The sequence below is a fragment of the Citrus sinensis genome, chromosome 3, assembly GCF_022201045.2.
Source record: "Citrus sinensis cultivar Valencia sweet orange chromosome 3, DVS_A1.0, whole genome shotgun sequence".
NCBI lineage: Eukaryota > Viridiplantae > Streptophyta > Magnoliopsida > Sapindales > Rutaceae > Citrus > Citrus sinensis.
The window spans coordinates 50740314-50761647 of record NC_068558.1 but is presented as its reverse complement, the minus strand read 5'-3'; the positions used below and the strand labels follow the sequence as shown (position 1 = coordinate 50761647).

The window sequence follows — 21334 nt, the reverse complement described above, 5'->3', positions numbered from 1 at the left end:
GAGCGGCAAATTTCGGGCCGCAATAATTAATTATGGCTGTGGCTATATTGGAGTGAGCGTTAATTTAAGCCACACACGCAAAATGATAAATGATAAAAAGTTCATTATAACTCGTTATTTATTATTTATTACTTTATGTAGAGATTCGTGCTCTACCGTAGCTGAACTTCAACACCCATTAATTATAGGGTTATTGTCATTTTACTACTTCAAAAATTGTCAAATATTAAATGATTATAACAAATATTGTCTCATATCATTTTCTGACTATATCTTTATACAAATATCATTTTATTACTTTTTCGTTATAACAAATATCATTTTACTATTTTTCCGTTACAACCGTTAGTTGACTCGTTAGTTGACCAATTAGCTGACTAACAAAATACCAAATTTACCCTTCATGATTAAAAAAAATAAGCTTCATTAAAAAAATAATAAGACAATTTTATTTTGTAAATAAACTTCATTTTCATAATTCCAGCAAAAAAGAATTATGTTGGCTTTTTATATCCATTTTAATAAATATATTACAATTTTATTTTGTAAATAAGTTTCAACTAATTTTTTTTTAATCATAAAGGGTGAAATTGATATTTTATTAGTTAACTAACTGGTCAACTAACGGTTATAACAGAAAAATAGTAAAATTATATTTTTTTATAAAAATATAGTAGAAAAATGATAGGAGACAATACTTGTTGTAGTCATTTGATATTTGACAATTTTTAAAGTAGTAAAATGATAATAACCCTTAATTATATATATCAAAGAGTAGAGATGCTGGCACCTTTGCAACACCAGCGATTAATCATATTTGTAATTCTCAAGGTTACGGAACAACAAATTTTTTTTCCTAATAAAACTCATCCCACATGCAAGAAATCTAAACCTCAACCCCAAAAACCCCCCCCCCCCCCCCCCCGAAAAAAAAAGGTGGACATTGAAATCTATATATTACCCATTGTGTTAACATATAAAATGTGGATTTTCGAACTCAATATAAAATAATGCCATGTTTTCATTATCCCAATTCCTGCATAAAATCATCACAGAGGAGAAAGATAGTAAGAAAAATTGACTGTTTGATGGATTATTTAACATGCAATCAGCACATTTCATGATGATATATGATGCTGAAACTCAATCCATTCACCAATTGGATTAAGATTTTGTGTTAAATTGAGTTTTTTTTTAATAATATTGCGATTGATAGTTAATAAATAATTAATAATTAATATATAGTCGAATCTTAACCATAGATTATTACAAACACACGCATATTATTAAAAAAAAAAACTTAGCACTATTCAGCTCATGATTCTCGCCAACTACGCTTCAACAATAAAATGAAATTGTTACTTCATAAATAGAATTAGTAAACTAAATTTTTTGGTGGGTGATGTGTTTGGTTCAAAGGTTTGGAGGTGACAGATCATGTTTTCGCTTCCAAAATTGTTGCATGCACAAAGTGCTTTGTAGAATCTGCAACTGATCAAATATTTTCTTCTTACATACAAAAAAAAAGAAAAAAGGATCACATAATTCTAGGCCGTGGACTATAAGTTGCTTGTTGACTTGTAGATCAAGTTAAAGCAATTGTTAACAATATGGCATGAAAGGAAATTTTCAAATCAAAAGGAGGAAACAGCTATCACTGCACAGCACGCTAGCTTTAACTACTCTTCCCTTTGCCTCAATTCATTCGTGAGTAGAGTCTACAGCTGAGCATATCAGAATTAGCAAGCCAACTATGATGATAAACATACGGAATACGAATTCTCAGTCTGCTCTTTTCCAGTTTCTTTAAATATCAACCTCTATTTCAAAACTCACTTCAAGTGGGTGTGCTTCACGTGCACGACTATGGCTGGGTAAAATTGTCATGTAATTTTAAGGTCACATGGATCCTAAGAGTAACACACACACACACACACTTGTAACAAATTAAATATTATATGACACACAAAAGGTGTGTAAATGAGGGTTTGAACTTTGAACGTGAAATCTTCTTGGTTTTTATTCAAATGTTCGTACCAAGGCAAGTTTTAACCTATACTTTTTTCCGTAATTTTCGTATTACAAAAAATGCATCAAAATTGATAGTCAAAAGTCTTTTCTTGCAGCTCCTGCAGGTTAATATCGTTAATGGGATTAGAGAGTGAGAAGTAACACCATAATGTCATCAACTGAACAACTTTGCATAAGAAGAAAACTTGGAATGTGGAGCATTGAATTATTTAAACTGATCAAGTCACGGCATGTGACCTGATGGGTTCAATAAGAATAAAAGCATAAAAGTTGATTGGAAATTGCAAATTTGCAACCATTAATATTAGATCTGCGCAGCGCAATAGGATAGGAGGACCCCATATAGAGTGCCCACCAACAGCAAGAGCTCCATCCATCCAGTACAACGCAAATCCGACAAAATCGTACGGTCTCTTCGACGATCAAAATGTAACTCTACATCATTTTATACATTATCAAATTCAAGATTTGCATTTCCTGATATCATATTGATGCACTCCGTGCTTTTTTTACTTTCTTGAAAAATAATTCTAAATAGCAAGGGGCTTTTAGTTCAGTGGAAGAATTCTTACACTTACAATGTTGAGTGTAAGGGTTCGAGTTTCCATAAAAATATTATGCGGGTTAATTTCATTCATTCCTCAATTATCAAATAATTGAGTGGAGTCAGTCTATCACTCACAAAATGTGAGTAGAGTGGACACAGTTGTATAATCTGTTTGTAAATATTAATTGTAATATCTTATGTAATATCAGTAAATTGTGTGGAGCCAGTCTATCCCTCGTGATCAGTAAATTGAGTGGAGTTAGTCTATCCATCACGATATGTGAGTAGAGTGGATGCAGTAGTATAATCTGTTTATCCCCTCACGATCAGTAAATTGAATGGAGTAAGTCTATCCCTTACGAAATGTAAGTCATCCCTCATGATCAATAAATTGAGTGGAGCCAGTCTATCACTCAAGATATGTGAGTAGAGTGGACGTAATAGTATAACCTGTCTATCCTCTCACTATTAGTAAATTGAGTGGAGCCAATCTATCCCTCAAGAAATGTGAGTAGAGTGGACGCAGTAGTATAATCTTTTTGTAAATATTAATTGTAATATCTTATGTAATATCAGTAACCGTCCTGTATAACAATATTTAAAAGAAAAAATCTGAATTTCTCATCTCATGCTTTTGCATTTGCGAGCGTGGACGCACGCTTCCGTGAGGAGGGTAAGTTAATGCTTAAGGTAAGAAAAATGAAGGCGCAGGGAAGCTGGACAATTACCAGAGAGATATTAATAAATAAAATGGTAAAAGAGAATAACGAATATACACACCCGCATACTTGTTTCCATTTTATTGTAAAAGTAATTAATCAAACAAGATGTATATAATGTACAACCACAGGTCTCAACTTCCACTTCTTTCACAGACACAGTAGACAAAAGAAAGAATTACATATACCATCATCAATCAGTACTACTACTTGTTGATCATCAGCTCCCTTTTTGTTCTCTCTCTCTCTCTCTCTCTCTCTCTATCTATCTATATATATATATATATGTATCCCCAAAACTAAACACATTCAAACTCAAAACACCAATATATATTATCAGTTGATGATAACAATAATAATATACACTTATATATAACTTATATTATCCAGCTAGGTGCAAAGCAAAGCAAATAATAATAAAAAGAAAAGTGAGTGTACTGAAAAATTATGGGGAGAGGAAGAGTGGAGCTGAAGAGGATAGAGAACAAGATTAACAGACAGGTCACTTTCTCAAAGAGAAGAAATGGTTTGCTGAAGAAAGCTTATGAGCTTTCTGTGCTTTGTGATGCTGAAGTTGCTCTTATCATCTTCTCTAGCCGTGGCAAGCTCTATGAGTTTGGTAGTGCTGGGTATATATATTTTACATATATCCATTAATTTAATTTCATGTTGGCTCCTCCTTTGATATTTATTTGTTTATTTTATTTTGCTTGCAAAGCTCTCGTCTCTTTTTGTTTACACTACATACATGATATATTTGGAGTTTCTACAGAGAAGAGCAAGAGCTAGATGCTTTATCCAGTTCATGATATATTCCCATGATAGATCGACACGTTTCATAGTCTTTTGCAAAAGCCCTTTCTTTCTTTCTCTCTCTCTTGTCTCCTCTCTTTCATCTGAATTCTTAGCTAGTCTCAGATAATTATAAGGTACAAGAAAACAATATGATTGAACTTAATTAGTTAGCTTTTGTGCAGAGAAGAGAGAGATTCCATCACTGACTATACATCTATGTTTTATTATTATTATTCTTTTTCTTATTAATTATCAAATGCCTCCGCTTGGACCTCTGTGCAAGATCTAGGGTTTTTGGCTGGCTACTTTATCTTTTCCTCTTTTCTTTTCTTTTTTTTTTTTCCCGTCCCTCTGTCAAAAAAAAAAAAGCTTGCAGTGTTACTGTAGCTTACTCTCAGATCATCAACCTCTGCCCCCAGAAAAGTTCACTGTCTTACTACTTGTCTTCTTGTCTTTTCATTCTTTGATCTTCTGGTTCTTTCAATGTTCCTTTCTCTCATAATATAATAGTTTAAATCTTGGTATCATTGGTGGGTGGCAAATCAAGCATGCCCACATATATATAATAAGAAAATTAATTGTCTTTTGGATCGTTAGGGCGTTTTCTTTTGGAATACTGTAATCCCTTACCTTTGTCTTTCAGAAGCAAAGATGCACACTCACGTTTTCAAGTTTTGCTCTTTCTCCTCTCCTTCCCTTTATCTCCTGAATCATGGATGTCCTGAATCTTTCTGTTCTAGATCTCTTGGTTTCATCACTGGTTTGCTTCTTTCCTCTCTCTCGCTCACCTGAAAATATCTTTCATATATCAAAATGGTTGCTTGCTTGTTTTAAATATACATTTTTTCTAAAAGATAAAAACTTTTGGCTACAGTTTCATACATTAATTTGGGGGAAAATAAATTTTTAAATGAATACACACACACACACACAGAGAATAAAATGTAGATGATGTTGAGTTGCCTGATAATATCTCAGTCCAGCTTTATATTGTATGCAACATTTGGAGTGAACATGGGTTATTTATTGTGCTATATGAACTGATTAACTTAACACAACTCTCAGAAAGTTTTCGTTTTGCCATTTTGGTTCAAAAAAAAAAAAAGGAAGAGTTCTTTCGCTCTCTCAATACCAGTGAAGATTAATTTATTTTGAGTTAAATGTGTATGTATTCATTTTGTTTAATTAAGAATCAAGCTTCTTTCTATATATATACATATATATGTTCTGTTCATGTGTGTGTGTGTGTGCGCGCGCGCGCGCGCGCGCTTGATTGTTTTATAGACTGAAAGAATGTTTCATCTTTTGCTAGAAGAATATCTTCATCATTTCACATGAAGAATGTTTTTTTTTAATTTTCGGAGAAAATATGATACTGGTACTTGTAGTAAAATTCTCTAAGTTTAATACTGTCAAATAAAATGCAATATTTTCTTACACCATGTATAAGAATCACAATTGTCGAGAGTATTTCACAATTTTGCTGCTGTAGCATCTAATCATCATATAATAATTTTGAGTTTTCAAAATACAGTAATTGATTTATCTCCTGTTTGATTTATTATCTAAAAATGTTTTATACATGTTTCTTCTTGAAAGTATATTCAAGGTTTGTGCATTTTGGATTTTGAGGATATGGATATATAATGAAGAGATTCTTGCTTTTAGGAGTTGAATGAATTTCTCTCAAGTTGAGGGTAGTTTTGATATGAGAATTAAGACGAGAGAAAATTAAGCTGGAAATGATATCTGTCAGTCATTCTATATTTTTTTCCTTTTCCTTTTTCTTTTTTCTTTTTTTTGAATTTTTTCATAGTACAGCTATCTAAAATATTTATTTTACCTACACATTATTCATAAAAAGTTTCCTGCAGAAAGAAAAACCACCAGTTAAAAATAATTAATCTGTGTACTTGAGTGACAAGAGTCAAACTTAATTTTAGATTTTTTTTAATTAGCGAAGTAGTCAAAGGTCCCCTTTAACACATATAATTTGTTAATGATTAATGGGGATTAGTTTTGCTACTCTTGCATGCATGGTTTATTGCATTCTCTTATAACGGTTGACAAGTTGCATCTTATGTTAGTAGTTTATCAAATGATCAAATTAGTAATTATAGTTTTCCTTATGGGACAGTATAATCAATTTGGCCCTTGCACTGGATGCAAGAAGTCAATGGATCAAATCTTTCTCGTACTTTTGTGTTTGTGCATATTGCCTTGTTTATGCTTGTTGCTTAATAAAGCTAGCTCATTAATCTTGCATATTTGCTTAACTGAAATTAAACCTATGCACATTCTCAAACAGAGATCGATAATGAGTAATTAATTTCTCTTTGCAGCATAAACAAAACCCTTGAGCGATACCAACGTTGCTGCTTCAATCCTCAAGACAACAGCATCGAACGTGAAACACAGGTTTATGTGTGCCTGATAGACATGCTCTACATTTCTTTCTTTGTGTGATGCTTTCTTTTTCTTACTGTATATGTTACCTAGCTTGTCTTTGATTATTATAACAACAATCCAGAGCTGGTACCAGGAGGCAACAAAGTTGAAAGCAAAATATGAGTCTCTTCAACGCACTCAAAGGTCATATTCCAATTCTGATCTTATCATTATTTAAATTAACTACAACTATTAATTAGTTGCGTTTAATTTGCTTTAATTTGTAAGAACATATATATATATATATAGTTTCCACCATCATCATGAAGACTTAAATGGTTTACAAATGTTTTTGAAAGGCATTTGCTTGGAGAGGATCTTGGACCGCTGAGTGTAAAGGAGCTGCAGAATCTTGAGAAACAGCTTGAAGGAGCCCTAGCACTGGCCAGGCAAAGGAAGGTACTTGCATTTGTTTAACTAGAAAGGATCCATTACTGATCATTTTGTGTACTCAGCTCGCTGCTGTATATGATCAATATCATACTAATGAATGCTCTATATTATGAAGTTACATTTCGGGTATTATAGAACAAAAGTCACATAACTCATATTTCGTTTGATGCATGTTACATGTTATAGAGATCACAGAAGTTTATGTTTATTACTGTTTCCTTTTGTTCTGTGCGCAGACACAGATTATGATAGAGCAGGTGGAAGACCTCCGCAAAAAGGTAAGAAAATTTATATATTGTGGGCGTCAGTTAATTAGTTTAGTTGGTAAAAATTCTTACTGGGCGTGCGTGATTTCTGGACTTTTGATTGGCAGGAGCGTCAGCTTGGAGATATCAACAAGCAGCTCAGGATTAAGGTTGCGCTTTTCACAGAAATAACTAATATAATACGATCTGATCATGGCAATTAATTAATAACATTGGTATCAATCCTTGAATTCACTTTCAATATTCTGCATGCTTTTCAGCTGGAGACTGAAGGGCAAAGTTTTAAGGCCATTCAAGACCTGTGGAATTCTGCTGCTGCAGGTGCTGGAAATAGCAACTTCTCTGTTCATCCTTCTCATGACAGTCCCATGAACTGTGACCCGGAACCTGCTCTACAAATTGGGTACGTACATACAAAAAATAAAAAAAATTTAATCCAGGTCGATGATAAAATACATAGACATTAATAAGGCCTGTGGTGTTAGTGCAGGTACCTGAATTATCTTCCATCTGAAGGGTCTTCAGTGCCAAAGAATACGGTTGGTGAGACCAACTTCATCCAAGGATGGGTCCTTTGAGTAGAGCATTGAGATATATGTAATTAAGCATACGTGATGATTATATAATTTTTTCTAATGGCTTTTGTACTAACTGGGGTTTGTAATATTTTGCCAAGATACTCTACATACTTGTCGTATATGGGACATCATGTAATGTGGTTAGTTAAATGTTTTTTCGGCCATCTATCTACTATCTTATACTTATTTGTAACATGGGTTCATGTTTGTGGTTCGTGCAAATGCAATATTATATATTGTACATTATATTATATTATATTATATTTGAATATATGTTATATATATAGGGTGACATTCCAATCTAGGAATAATATATATATATATATATATTCACGTGGTTTAATAACTTTTCTAAACTTTAAAAAATTTTAGAATCCTAGACCACACACAGGCACTTATGTACGTATTTTCGTTTGAATTGGATGACGACATCACCATTTTCCTTTTTTTATTTCTTCAAAATTGGGTCAGTGACTGGGACTAATTATAGTCTCAATTTAGTGGACTTAAATGGACATGTATTTAAAAATATTAGGCATTCCTACATGACACGGCCTATTTTGAAATGTCTGTTGGATTTGCAGTGAATCATGAGATAGTCACTGTATTACCTGTCTTATGCTTATATCTAGAACTCATAATATAATCTAATCCATGATATATGTATATATATATATATATATCTACTACGACATATAAAGAGGCTCCATACCTCATTCGAAAACATACTTCATATCTTACTGTACATACATACATTTCAAATATATACATACAATGATACAAACATAAACATTTAGTAATGCGTGTTGTGGCTTAACATCAAATTATCATAAATTGAGCTACACGAAACCCTAGGGAAATTTGGAAGAAATTGGTTAATAATAAAATAGTGAGCTTGCAGCTCAGTGAGTAAATATAATTTATATATATATAGTAAAGTAATGCTTATGCATGATCATATAACATAACTCTACACTAATCAAAATATATGAACAAACATGAAATCATACAAGCATAACATACATGACAAATTGCACCAAATACTACCTAGGTGAAAACTCGGCGGAATTAACATTATCGCACGGACAAAGCAATCGAACTCTCAACACATATTCCTAGAGCACCTAACAAGAAGGATAAAAAATAATCTCATGACTCAATTAATCATATAATGTACATACACAAAATCATAGTATAATATTAAATCATACTATCAAACTAAATGCTTCATGGAATATGTGCAGCTTGGTGGCTCAAAATTAATAAATCATTTGTGTCTTCTTATTTGGCTAAAATGCTAAATAGGTGTGTTAAACTACACCTCTCAAATATCCCATAAAACCCATTTGTTTATATTAAAATTACCTAAATAAATGAATATAAATTAATTTAATTTTTTTCAATGAAAAGTAGTTAAATACTTGAATAAAATATTATTTCAACAAAATTTGTAAACCAACTATTTTATTAGTTATATTTATATATTTTAATTTTTAAGTAAAAATAATTTATTGAAGAAAGTTATAAAACCTTTTAGTTATGGAGATATAAATAATATAATAAGAAGAAAATAATTAAAAATTTTACGATTTATATGTTTTTATATAACTATTCATAGAAATACTTTTTGCTAAGTAGATTTTGATGGGAAAATGGTTAATTTTAATATATTAGTTTGTATTTTAGAAAGTCAAGTAAGGATAATTTAGAAATTGAAAAGGAGGGTGTTATAAAGATTTTAGAAAGGTGTCATTTAAAGTTAACAAATGATGTAAATATTTAAGCCGCGTATATTTAGGTACTTGTAGCAAGCGTATCATAATTGAGTACCAATCACGATTCCATTGGATCCCATAGGCTGTTTTATTCCCATTAAAAGGAATAGGGGTGTTTAGAATCTAATCCGATCTCTAGGGGTGGGCAATTTTGGATTCGAATGAATCCAATCGGATTTTGGATAATTCGGATTGGAAAAAAATCAATCTGATTCCAATCCGAATATCAAATCCAATCCAATCCGATCTGAAATAGTTCGGATCAGATGAAATTTTGAATAAATTCGGATTTGGATCAGTTCCGATTGAGTTTGGATTTGGGTGAGTTTAACTAGTTTGGATGATGCTTTCAGATCCTCATTCTGAAACCTATCGGCGCTGGCGGCTCCATCGTTACTTACATCAACAAAAGCATGGCACATCAACAAGAAAGTGCAACCACAACCCATTCCAAGAAAAAGATCAAATCAAAGAGAATACAAGTAAGTTTGAGAATGATAGTGCCATTAGGAAAGCACCGTGACAGAGACGGAGCTTTGGAAGATGTTGGTGAGGACAGTGGCGACCATGTCAGTGGTGTAGTGCTTGTTGGAGGAGATATAGTGATTGAGAAGGAGGTGACAACGGATGAGGATGGAGAGGACGTGGAGGAGAATGAGAGAAAAGCATATGAGGGAGGGAAAGAGGCTAAGGGAGAGGGTGAGGAAGATGAGGCTTGACGATGATGGTTGCTGTTGAAGCAGACAACCATTGTTGCTGCTGTTATTGAGAGATGTTAGATCTTGAAATTGTTGATGATTTGAAGAAACATTGATGATAAAGATGAGTAGAAATATCGGATTCTGCTTTTATATTTAATTATTTAATTTATTTTTTTAATAAGTGTAATCCGATCGGATTGTTCGGATCGATCTGAATTCGATCCGATCCGAATCAAATCCGATCGGATGACACAAATTATATCTGATCGGATTATTGGCTAAATCCGAATCTGATCCAAATAAGTTCGGATCAGATCAGATATATCTGAATCTAATCTGATGCCCACCCCTACCGATCTCCACAAAAATTTGATCTGTGGATTGGGGGATTAGATTGGATTGAAAATTAAAAAATCCGCAATTGGTTGATTGGATATGAATTTGCTTTTGTAAATCCGCAAAAATATGCGAATCTGCAAAAAAAAAAATTCATTTAATTAAAAAAATTGTAAATGTGGCATTACTACTTACTAATAAATAATAAGTTAAAACATAGTTACATTAACACTATGTATATCTTATCTGATAATAATATATGATAAACATAATTAAATAATTGAACAATTAAATAAACAAATATAGCTTTCTAAACAATTAATTTTAGTTAATTTTTATAATTTTCATGTATTGATTTAAACAAATGAGATTTTTTCACTGAGTTATTTTGAAACTTTGAATGTATTATTCTAACTTTATTGAAATAATTAATTTATTTAAATCTTATTCAATTTTGAATTTGATCGGTTGTAAAATTATTTTTATATTAGATTTTTTTTATTTAATTCGTTTGTAGAATGAACATAATTAAAAATTTTTAATCCACGGACCAATCAATAAAATGGTGGATTGAGTTAAATCTTCATCCGATCCGCAAACGTATGAATTGGATTTGGATTGAATTTACCAATCCGTGGATTAAATTGAATTAAAAATTTATAATCCGTAAAATCATGAATTAAATATGGATTGATGTTCAATTCGTAAAATTCGATCTGCGAACACCCCTAAAAAAAAAAAAAGAAGGGAAAAAAGGGCCGAACCAATTAAGGTTCAAGTCCCCGCTAAGGCAATCCACCAGGAGCCAAAACAAGAAACTTGAAGAATAATTAATAACGTTTAAAACAGTGTGCAGAGTCCTGAGTCCGAAATACAAAAACTGGTAGTTCCGAATCCGAGGTCCTAGGAGGGGACCATGACTTAAATACAAATCGGAATTGGGGGGTAATAAGGGCAAAAAGAAATGAAATATTGCTGCACTACAAGAACAAGAAGCAATGGAATGCCGCTGTCAGGGTCATACTCATGCAGAGCAGAGAAGAGATGCACAGACGTATAAGTATTACAGACAGGATACTGACGTATTGGCCTAAGAAATGTCAGCTTGCTGCTTCTCTATGAAGTTCGATCCCCGCGCCGAGTTTGCTAAAGTTTCTACCCCCCAGGATGTCCCCTTCTGGTATTTCTTTCTGTTTCTGTGTTTTGTCTCAAGACTTTGATTCAATGTTAATATTTGAGGGACTTGCTTTCTGCTAGGTTATGTTCTTTTCTTAGATTTTTATTAATTTCCACCAACTTTGATCGTTTAATAATTCTTGAGAATGAGATCCAGTTTTTGTAATAATTCAAATTCATTGTCATGAGTCTGACTTGATGATGTTAAATTGCTCCTCAGTCCTACCAATCAATTAAGGGCGCTCGAGGTTCATATCCTCGGAAACCTTTATAACATTCAGATTTCAGTATCACAACTGCCCTGTTTTAGAATTGCCAATGACTATTTCGAATTTCTTTCTAAAAACCCTGTTATGATGGCCTGGAAAAACTGGATTAGTATGTCATCTCTTGTTGAAATCAAGTCATCTTTTCTTCAGAAAGTTTAACAAGCTTCCTGCTGATGAAGAGGGACAAACCCCAGATAAAAAAGCACTTGTTGTCTGCTTCGGGGAACTGTTGATTGATTTTTTGCCCACTGAATCTGGCGTTTCACTCGCAAAAGCATCTGCTTTTAGGAAAGAGCGCCTGCTAATGTTGCCGTAGGTATATCAAGATTGGAAGGCTCTGCATCGGCAAGGTGCAATTTTGAGTATATATAAATGCTGCCTTCTTGTTCATGTTACGCAATACCTTTTTAAAGTTTATGATGTTTGCCCCAAGGGGCTTAACTAAATGGTTTTCAAGAAGCATTATTTGGTTGGCGACCTGAATTCAATTCCTAAAAAAAAGTGTAAATATGATATTTACAAGGTTTTTTTTTTTTGTTTGTTTCAGTTTTGAACAGACTACTCATTGATGTTAAAGTACTTCCAGGACCATGTTCTGCTGTCTAGTTTAACAACTGATTCGATTGAGATGTCATCATTTTGAGTCACAGGCAGTCCATCTTGAGAATATGATTCACATTAGTTTTGCTCCATATGTCGTTGCCTTGTTAGTAGTTACCATGACATTACATAGCCTGATATCATACAAATATTTTCTCCTCAATCTATTGTGTATAACTTTGTCATCTCTACGATCTTAGGTAGGGGAAGATGAATTTGGGCACATGTTGGCTGATATTCTCAAGGAAAATAACGTTGACAACTCTGGCATCCGTTTTAACCCACATGCAAGGACTGCATTGGCTTTTTGTGACACTAACAGCTGAGGGTGAACGCGGTTTCATGTTTTTCCGCAACCCCAGTGCTGAAATGCTTCTTTGTGAGGCCGAGCTTGATGTAAATCTAATAGAGAAGGTAAAATTCTGCATTTTTAGGGTTAAAAAAAAGACAAGGGCTTACGAGGATGAACTTTAAAGAGTACGGCTAATGGCACTCAGCAATTCTCATTACTCTATTTAACTATTTTCTGATTTACTGGGTTGATAAACTTATAATATTGTTTTACTTGTGCATAATAGATAAACTCCTTAAGAAAACTGTGCATAATAGATAAACCTTTTAAGAAAACAATCTCAAACTTAAATTCTCCACCTAGTTCAAAACCTACTGGGGATTGCCTGATATCTGTTTCCTAATAATTGTTGATGCAGGCAAGTATATTGCTGAAACCACGTCGGTCAGCTCATATTGCTGCCATGGAAATGGCCAAAACGTCTGGCTGCATCCTATCTTATGATCCAAATGCAAGGTTACTACCATGGCCATCTGCCGAGGCTGCTCGTGGAGGCATCATAAGCATATGGGACGAGGCTGACATGATTAAGGTAGATGCATTGACAATTGAAGCTTTGCTCTGAAGTATCGAATATCTATAATTTTAAGTAAAATACAACTGACACTATGGAACTCACACACATGAAAATATCAAATGCCAGATAAGTGAGGAAGAATTGACATTATTGATTGAAGGTTGTGATGCCTCTGATGATAATGTGGTGTTAGAGAAGCTTTTCCACTCCAATCTTAAGCTTTTGCTTGTCACCGAGGGGTCAAATGGCTGCAAATATTACACACAGGTTAGCATCCAAAATTTACGGTTAAAAAGAAGTTTAGTTTGTTAAAATTTTTGCTCTCATTTTGAGAAACTTCAATGTGCCGCATAACATCCAAGTACACATACTCTTTCCTTCTGTTAGGTTGGTTTAAGCAGATAGCCAATAACCTCCTTTCCTTCCGACTGATATTTGGTATTATTTTCAATCAATCAATTTCCTTCCGTGTTGTGCAGGAATTTAAGGGTCACGTTGGTGGTGGTGTTGTTAATTGCACGCGTTGATACAACCGGTGCCGGTAATGCTTTGTTTGTGCAATACCGAAAAGTTTTGCTTCAGATCCAGGTCTCTATAAGATGCAGTTGTTAATATTTACCAATTCTAATACCTGTGGTGCTCTCGCAGTTAAGAGCGAAAGGAGCCGTTCCTGCTTTGCTCACAGAAGCAGAAGTTCTCCGTATGTTGCCCAAAGCAGTTTCTCAGGAGGAGATTGACTCATGAGTCATGATCTTGCGTATGCTTGTTAGAAACTAATTTTTCATTTGGGTTGGCGACCATATCTGAGCTGATCAAGTCTGCTCATTGGTCCGCTTTATAAATAAACGTTCCCGTTAGGCGCTCCTAGGAAAAATCAAAGTTCTTAGCAATAGAAATGAGGACTGGAGGAACATATGAACATTAGTATACACCAAAATAAATACATTTAAGGATACTTACAATACCATACTCATGGAAGTTAGTCCAACAGAAATGCAATCTTACCGTACTGTTAAATCTATAATCATTGCTTGCGCAAGTGTAATTTGTGCAGCAGTCTTAAAACGAAATACAACTTTTTCCTCATAATCATATGTTTCATATATGCAAATGCTTCTGCATAAACTCAATACAATGATCAGTTTTGTGGTGGTATTGCCAAGCGCCTTGCTCTTCTTTCAGGAGGTGGGCCGATGAACAATTCAGTCTCCACGTCAGAAGTTGAGGCACCGTCGTCGTTTGTTAGATTCTCTGGCTGCTCTTTTGATCCTTGCCAGTTTTCCATACCACACTGAAAATAACAATTCAGGATACCGGAGTCTTATGATTTTATAAAGCTGCCCAAAGTCCCCAAGTTCATTATAATATTCTCTTATAAATTTTAACATGAATAGCTTGATAAAATCTTATTTTCCTTGATATAGAAGCTCACCTTCTCCTCTAGCCTTGTGTTTTCAGCTTCTAAGACTTTTCCCTGATTTTGCATGTACAAAATAAAAAGAGGAAAAAAAAAACGAATTGACTAAGTTTGAAATTATTTTAAGAGATAGCAACTGCTGAATGCAAAGACAGAAAAACCGCTAAACTTCTTTGTCCCCTAAGCAAAGCATACATGGAATCAGACAAAGTTTTCGAAATAAGATATTCACTTTTTCTTTCTTCTTCCAGGCAAGATTGCTGGAGATTTCAAGATAAATCTCTTCAATGATTTAGCATGAAAATGAAAATCAGATATCTACAGTGCAGCTGTCCCAAATGAATCCTAAGTATATCTAGTAACTTATATGTTAGATTTCGAAATAAATGTATACATAGCTAGAATTTATTGAAATGTTTGGTGTGGAATGGTATATTGGAAGTGTTGTTGTGTAGGGACTTAATAAGGGACTAAGGAGTTATCACAATGCACTACATTTTAAAGTCTTGTTTAGTATTAAGGTACTGTAGCCTAAATTTATAAGCACAACTATAACTCTAAAATAAAAATTAATAGTACGTAGTAAATATAAATTTTAAAATAATAATTTTCACAAAATTAGTAAAGATATAATAAATTTTTCATAAAATTAAATTAACTTAGCTTTAAAGTTACAACAGTGTTTACCAAACACTAAAGCAAATTTTGATCACACTGACCTTCTCTTTGAGCTGCGCAATCTGTTCGTTGAAAACTTGATTCTGAAACATGGACAAACTTTTAGCATGCATGTTAAATTTTCCTTTTGTAATTCTTTAGAAGATTAGTAGGGATGAACCTTTCTTGCTCGGATATTGCTTACGCTCTTCTCCAGCTGACGTTCTATTTGTTGTAGTTCTTCAAGGGTGCATGATGCCAGACCTTCTCCCAATAGTTTCCTGAGAAGTTTCCAGTCAAAATTTTCAGAATCTTCTTTGAACTTGAGTTCTATGGAACAACGTTTGATAAAACATAAGTTTAATTTGTTAGACTAGTGTCTATTTAACCGTTTTGAAACTTCAAGAAGCTCTATCTTCTTCACCATGTTAGCTGCTTCATGCTTCAGATGCTGTCATTTCAAATCCATATGTGAGAAAACAAGAAATTATATACGATTACTAGCAGCCAAGAAAATATGCATGCATGCATGGTGGTGATAAAAGATAGCTCCTGTTTAATCTCGAGAACCAACCAGTTAATCTATAAGAAATTTCTTTTAGTCTCACGTCTAACAAAGCGGACAGATGCTCCCGCTGCAAATGCAGCATCACTAGTTCACTACTATATTGGTAAAAAACATACTATACTTGATTTTTAAGCTATAGCTCTGTATAAGTGTTGTAAAACTTGCAGATCTATATGGAAGTATGTTAAGGTGATTATCCTCACAGTTATTTAATGAAAACTTATGTTATTTTCATAATTTTTTTTTAAAGTCATTTTTATTAAACACTGTCAGCTTTTATTTGAAAATAATTATGAATTAAAAACCACAATGGTTATACCATGATGCTATACGGAGACTTAGAGCGAAATAAATTTTCTGTTATCTATAGATTGAGGTCACTTCATCTCAAAAGCATTAGTGTCTACTAGCATGTGATGGCTTTTTTTTTTTTTTTTTTTTTGGCCCCCAAACTTGGACTCTGATTTTAGAGATTGAATGGAGGATAGTTGCATGGAACATTGTTGCATGGAACATTCATTTTCATTCTTAAATAATTTGAGTGGAGTTGGCATATATAGGTAACCTGCATGTTTTGTTCCGTTGGCTGTTGCTTGTTTCGAGTGTATTTTGTATGCTTCAGATACCGTTCTATTGTCTCCTGCATGCTGAAGAACAAAAACAATACCATGCAACCAAGATTCCAATCGATTACATTCCAAAACACATTTTAAAAAATAAATAAATAAATAAAACAAGCCATCTTTAGTAGGGCGTACACTGAGATACGGGTAACAAGCCTCAAATGGGCAATATTTCCTCAATTCAAAGTCCAATATGAGTTCCGCTACCTTTGGAGAATTTTAATACATCTTGTGTGTGAAAAATAAATAATTTGTTTAGCTTATTTCTTGATATTTTTATGACTTTCCTCACGACATTGTGTCAGTGCATATATTAAGTATCTGATTTTGTTGGATAATTGCATAATCTTCATATAGAGAAGCAGCATATGAGTGATAATACTTTAACTGTGTTGCGAAAGCGTATGATTTCTCTTGTGTGATAGGATAAAAATATAATTTCCAATTGCCATGTTCCAGGACATGAAGCCCTTTACATTAGGGAAAAGAAAATGAGCTTTTCCACTTTTCAGTCACATTGACATGAAGACTTGTTTCATAAAGGTAATAGGAATAAGGAGAAGTTTGTAGCTGTGCCATATACATATTGAGACTCTTTATCATGCTCCACATACACCAACTGATCGTGTCTATGATAATTCTAAATTGGCCTCACCTCCTGATTCTATTAAACTGTCATAATGTTTTAAATACCCTTGTTTTGACCCTCACTTTAGATTTAAAATTTTAGATGGAGTGGTAAGTAACTAGTTAACGTAAGATCAATCATAGATCGTAGTGGGTGGCACAGTAAAGAAATGATTTATGCTGGACACAAGGTCAATCTCATTTAATCACAAATTTTTCATTAACTAAAATCACAATTCACACAAAGTGAAATAAGCCACATTGTTAAGGAATGTGGTAGAGAAGCAAATACAACTGCATGGAAATACACAACATAACTAATTTCCTTCACTGCAACATTGGAAAATAGAAACTCTATGGTGCATCATTGTAAAAACTGATGATCTATCCTCTTTTATTGATACCATGCTATACACATGATAAAACTAGGACGTAACAACACCAACACAATTATCTAATAAAATAAATAAATCTAATTAAATGGTTAATGAATACTTATCCCAACAGAAAAAAAAGGAGAATAAATATTAGTACTAAAATAACTATGCTAATGCTTTAGTCAAGCATTAGAGAAGGATCTTAGGCCCTATTTAGAATTGGAGTTAGGCAGTTATAACTTAAAAGTTTTACCACTAAAATATTTGGAAAACACTAATTACTGTAGTTTGGAAGTCATATCAAAATAATTTTTCACTTATATAATGAAAAATCTGTTGTCTTTAATAATTTGTCAAAATTATTATTTAAAAACTGTATTTACTGTATACTATTAACTTTTATCTCATAACTACAACTTTTTTCTACAATAGTTGTAGCATAAAAGGTAGAGCACCTTAATCCCAAATAGGTCATTAGACTTTAAAACTGCAGATACTTAAAATCTTAGGTAATGCATGGGTAAGCTTCTTCTCTTTCTTAATCACTAACATGTCACAGACTCATCTATCATCAGATTCAAAATTTTAACTATTGTATCACTTGTGAAATTTTGAGTTTTTTTTAACACAATAAAAAACTTACTGAGACAACCTAACTCAAGTTTATTATGACATAACTCAAATTCCCATCCTCATAAATTTTGAAAGAAAATATACTCCGTCCAAATTATTGGAAGATATAACTATCCCTATCTAATTTTAAAATTAGGAGAAAAGAGGAGTCCTAACATAAAAATATACTATGACTCAAACTCATGGCCTCAGAATTTTTGGTCAGCATATGTATAATACTATATATTTGTAAATATATATACTTATAAGAAGTAATCAACTAATAAACAACCCAAAAAACGTATTTACTTCTTTCACTTTCACCACCATTAGGGATAAGCCTTGAGTTTGATGAATTAGAAAATGAAATGATCTTATACTTAGTGCCTAGTTCCTCATAAATTTTGAAAGAAAATATACTCCGTCCAAATTATTGGAAGATATAACTATCCCTATCTAATTTTAAAATTAGGAGAAAAGAGGAGTCCTAACATAAAAATATAATATGACTCAAACTCATGGCCTCAGAATTTTTGGTCAGCATATGTATAATACTATATATTTGTAAATATATATACTTATAAGAAGTAATCAACTAATAAACAACCCAAAAAACGTATTTACTTCTTTCACTTTCACCACCATTAGGGATAAGCCTTGAGTTTGATGAATTAGAAAATGAAATGATCTTATACTTAGTGCCTAGTTCCTCATAAATTTTGAAAGAAAATATACTCCGTCCAAATTATTGGAAGATATAACTATCCCTATCTAATTTTAAAATTAGGAGAAAAGAGGAGTCCTAACATAAAAATATAATATGACTCAAACTCATGGCCTCAGAATTTTTGGTCAGCATATGTATAATACTATATATTTGTAAATATATATACTTATAAGAAGTAATCAACTAATAAACAACCCAAAAAACGTATTTACTTCTTTCACTTTCACCACCATTAGGGATAAGCCTTGAGTTTGCTGAATTAGAAAATGAAATGATCTTATACTTAGTGCCTAGTTCCTCATATCCTCTCAAGTTTCAACAAAAAGTTGCAAACTTTGAAAACCTTCATATACAATAGCTAGCAACTGGCAATGACAGTATTAGTACTCTCATTAAACCAACGAGTTGCAAAGTTTATAATAGCCATTGTCTCGACTCCCTAGATTTGCTGATTTGCAGCAACACAGGCTCTTCATGTAGCATCTATAGATGAAAAACCATTAAAAAGGTAATTAGCAGAGACAAAACTCCAACATTTTAATCATTAAAGGTTGTTTTAGAATTTAGACCAATTCAAGAAGGTTCTCCTTCCTCAGTCACCATCCATTAAAACGTGAGACAAAAAAGTCCTTAACCTTGAGAGAAGAAACAAAGATCTTAATTTACTAATTTATACAAACTCTAAATTCTAAAAGGAACTTTTGTCAGTGAGAGCGAGAGATGAAGATAGAGAGAGAGCCAGGGGGGGGGGGGGGGGGGGGGGAGCCTGGGATCTTCAATCTTGGACCATAATAAAGTCTTATAAGGTTTCCAAAAATCCAAGTAAAGTACAGATTTTGAAGCAACTACTTAAATGAAATCAGAAAGAACAATTAATGAAACCAAATCTTTTTAGTAAATTTAGAACAATTACCTGGAACTTGCAAATTCAGAGAGCTTGCCTCTAGGAGAGAAGATAATAACGGCAACCTCAGCATCACAGAGAACTGAAAGCTCAAAGGCCTTCTTTAGCAAACCATTTCTTCTTTTGGAGAAGGTGACTTGCCTGCTTGTAGCATTCTCTATGCGCCTCATTTGAGTTTTGCCTCTCACCATCTTAATTCAGACCTGTTTAAACTACTAGAGTTTATTATCAGTAAATCACAACCAGGTAGGTCACACAAATTAACTAATTAATTAATTAACCAAGGTTTGTTTTTCCTAATGCATCAAGGGCCCAAAAAGCCAAGAACTTTGAAGATGACGAGTAAATCTTATTACCCAGAAAAGTTTTGGTGCTAAGGAAGTGACAGGAGCTATAAAAAATCCGAAATTTTTGAGAGAGAGGACCTTCAGAGAGCAGCAAAAACTCAAGCTCAAGAAAAGATTTTTTTAATCCTTTTTGCCTTTCAAGAAGCTGAAAAAGTATGCAAAAATAATAGTAATAATAATAATAAAGAAAAATCAGTTAAACAGCTATGCAAAACACAAAAAAGGGATCAGTTTGATGAAAGAAAAGAAACGAAGAACAACAATACAAATCTTTTTGTGCTGATTGTTACTAACTCGTAAGAAGCTCTAAAGAAACCAAAAAGAGAAACAAAAGAAAGGTAAACAGTCTTACCAAATGGGCAAAATCCAAAGAGAAAGAAGAAACCAAAATGGGAAGAAGCTGACAAAATATCTGCGGTTTTTGAGCAACGATGATATTGCAGAGAAAGGTAACTAAACTAGCTAGGTTCCTTTCCTGATTGTTAATTTTTGATTTAGTCACCACAGAGGGAGCGAGAGCAAAGCACCAACCGAAAATCACCTTTCCTTAATTCCCTGGGGATTGATCTATCCTCAAACAGCACCTATTTAAAGAAACAGAAATTAAAAGAGTATTATATTTTTAGTATCAAATACATTTGAAGCCTCATGTTTTGCTTGTTTTGGTAAACCTACAAACACAGACCCGAAAGAAAAATAAAATTTACATAAAAAAGGAAAAAAATATACGAACCAAAAGAAAGTAAAAGAATAAATGAGCGTCCGGACTACTGACTCCTGATAACGAGAGAGGTGTATGATCTAAGAAGTAAAAAAGAATCAGAACAACAGTGTAATAAAACGGAAGATGAGGGTTAAAAATAGCAAGTGGGTGGTACTAAGTTGAAAACATGTCACGTCGTCCGTACAGTTTCGTACTCAGTAGACCAATGAAAGATCGTAAACTCAGCACGAAGCGCTCATTAATTCATC

At 33.1% G+C, this 21334-nt stretch overlaps 3 protein-coding genes across 8 annotated transcripts; 2 read left to right on the top strand and 1 right to left on the bottom strand.

Annotated features, from left to right (window-relative positions):
• Positions 1-3461: 3461 nt before the first annotated feature.
• LOC102613709 (agamous-like MADS-box protein MADS3) lies at positions 3462-7970 on the top strand. 2 transcript variants are annotated; one of them, XM_006490905.4, is made up of 8 exons: positions 3462-3926; positions 6435-6510; positions 6635-6684; positions 6840-6939; positions 7170-7211; positions 7307-7348; positions 7460-7602; positions 7690-7970. In XM_006490905.4, the coding sequence occupies exons 1-8, from the start codon at positions 3745-3747 to the stop codon at positions 7775-7777; spliced, it is 723 nt and encodes a 240-aa protein (XP_006490968.1). In that variant the 5' UTR covers positions 3462-3744; the 3' UTR covers positions 7778-7970. The 2 variants fall into 2 exon arrangements, with proteins under 2 accessions (XP_006490968.1, XP_006490967.1); XM_006490904.4 differs by having other exon boundaries at positions 3465-3926; positions 6623-6684.
• A 3447-nt stretch (positions 7971-11417) lies between these two features.
• On the top strand, positions 11418-14592 carry LOC102614499 (probable fructokinase-7). 2 transcript variants are annotated; one of them, XR_008053693.1, is made up of 7 exons: positions 11418-11769; positions 12185-12384; positions 12835-13048; positions 13345-13518; positions 13664-13770; positions 13983-14044; positions 14152-14592. XR_008053693.1 is itself a non-coding variant. In XM_052438949.1 (7 exons), exons 3-6 carry the CDS (start codon positions 12845-12847, stop codon positions 14028-14030), a joined length of 567 nt encoding a protein of 188 aa, XP_052294909.1. In that variant the 5' UTR covers positions 11421-11769; positions 12185-12384; positions 12835-12844; the 3' UTR covers positions 14031-14044; positions 14152-14592. The 2 variants fall into 2 exon arrangements, 1 of the variants encoding a protein (XP_052294909.1); XM_052438949.1 differs by having other exon boundaries at positions 11421-11769; positions 13630-13770.
• LOC127901497 (MADS-box protein SOC1) lies at positions 14407-21207 on the bottom strand. Of its 4 annotated transcripts, XM_052438946.1 has the most exons (9): positions 21096-21207; positions 20715-20946; positions 20025-20218; positions 16711-16792; positions 15967-16028; positions 15759-15858; positions 15640-15681; positions 14936-14977; positions 14407-14794 (listed from the first exon to the last, which is right to left on the bottom strand). In XM_052438946.1, the coding sequence occupies exons 3-9, from the start codon at positions 20204-20206 to the stop codon at positions 14642-14644; spliced, it is 663 nt and encodes a 220-aa protein (XP_052294906.1). In that variant the 5' UTR covers positions 20207-20218; positions 20715-20946; positions 21096-21207; the 3' UTR covers positions 14407-14641. The 4 variants fall into 4 exon arrangements, with proteins under 4 accessions (XP_052294906.1, XP_052294907.1, XP_052294908.1 ...); XM_052438947.1 differs by lacking the exon at positions 21096-21207 and having other exon boundaries at positions 20025-20230; positions 20715-21079; XM_052438948.1 differs by lacking the exon at positions 21096-21207 and having other exon boundaries at positions 20025-20227; positions 20715-21079.
• Between the last annotated feature and the right edge of the window lie 127 nt (positions 21208-21334).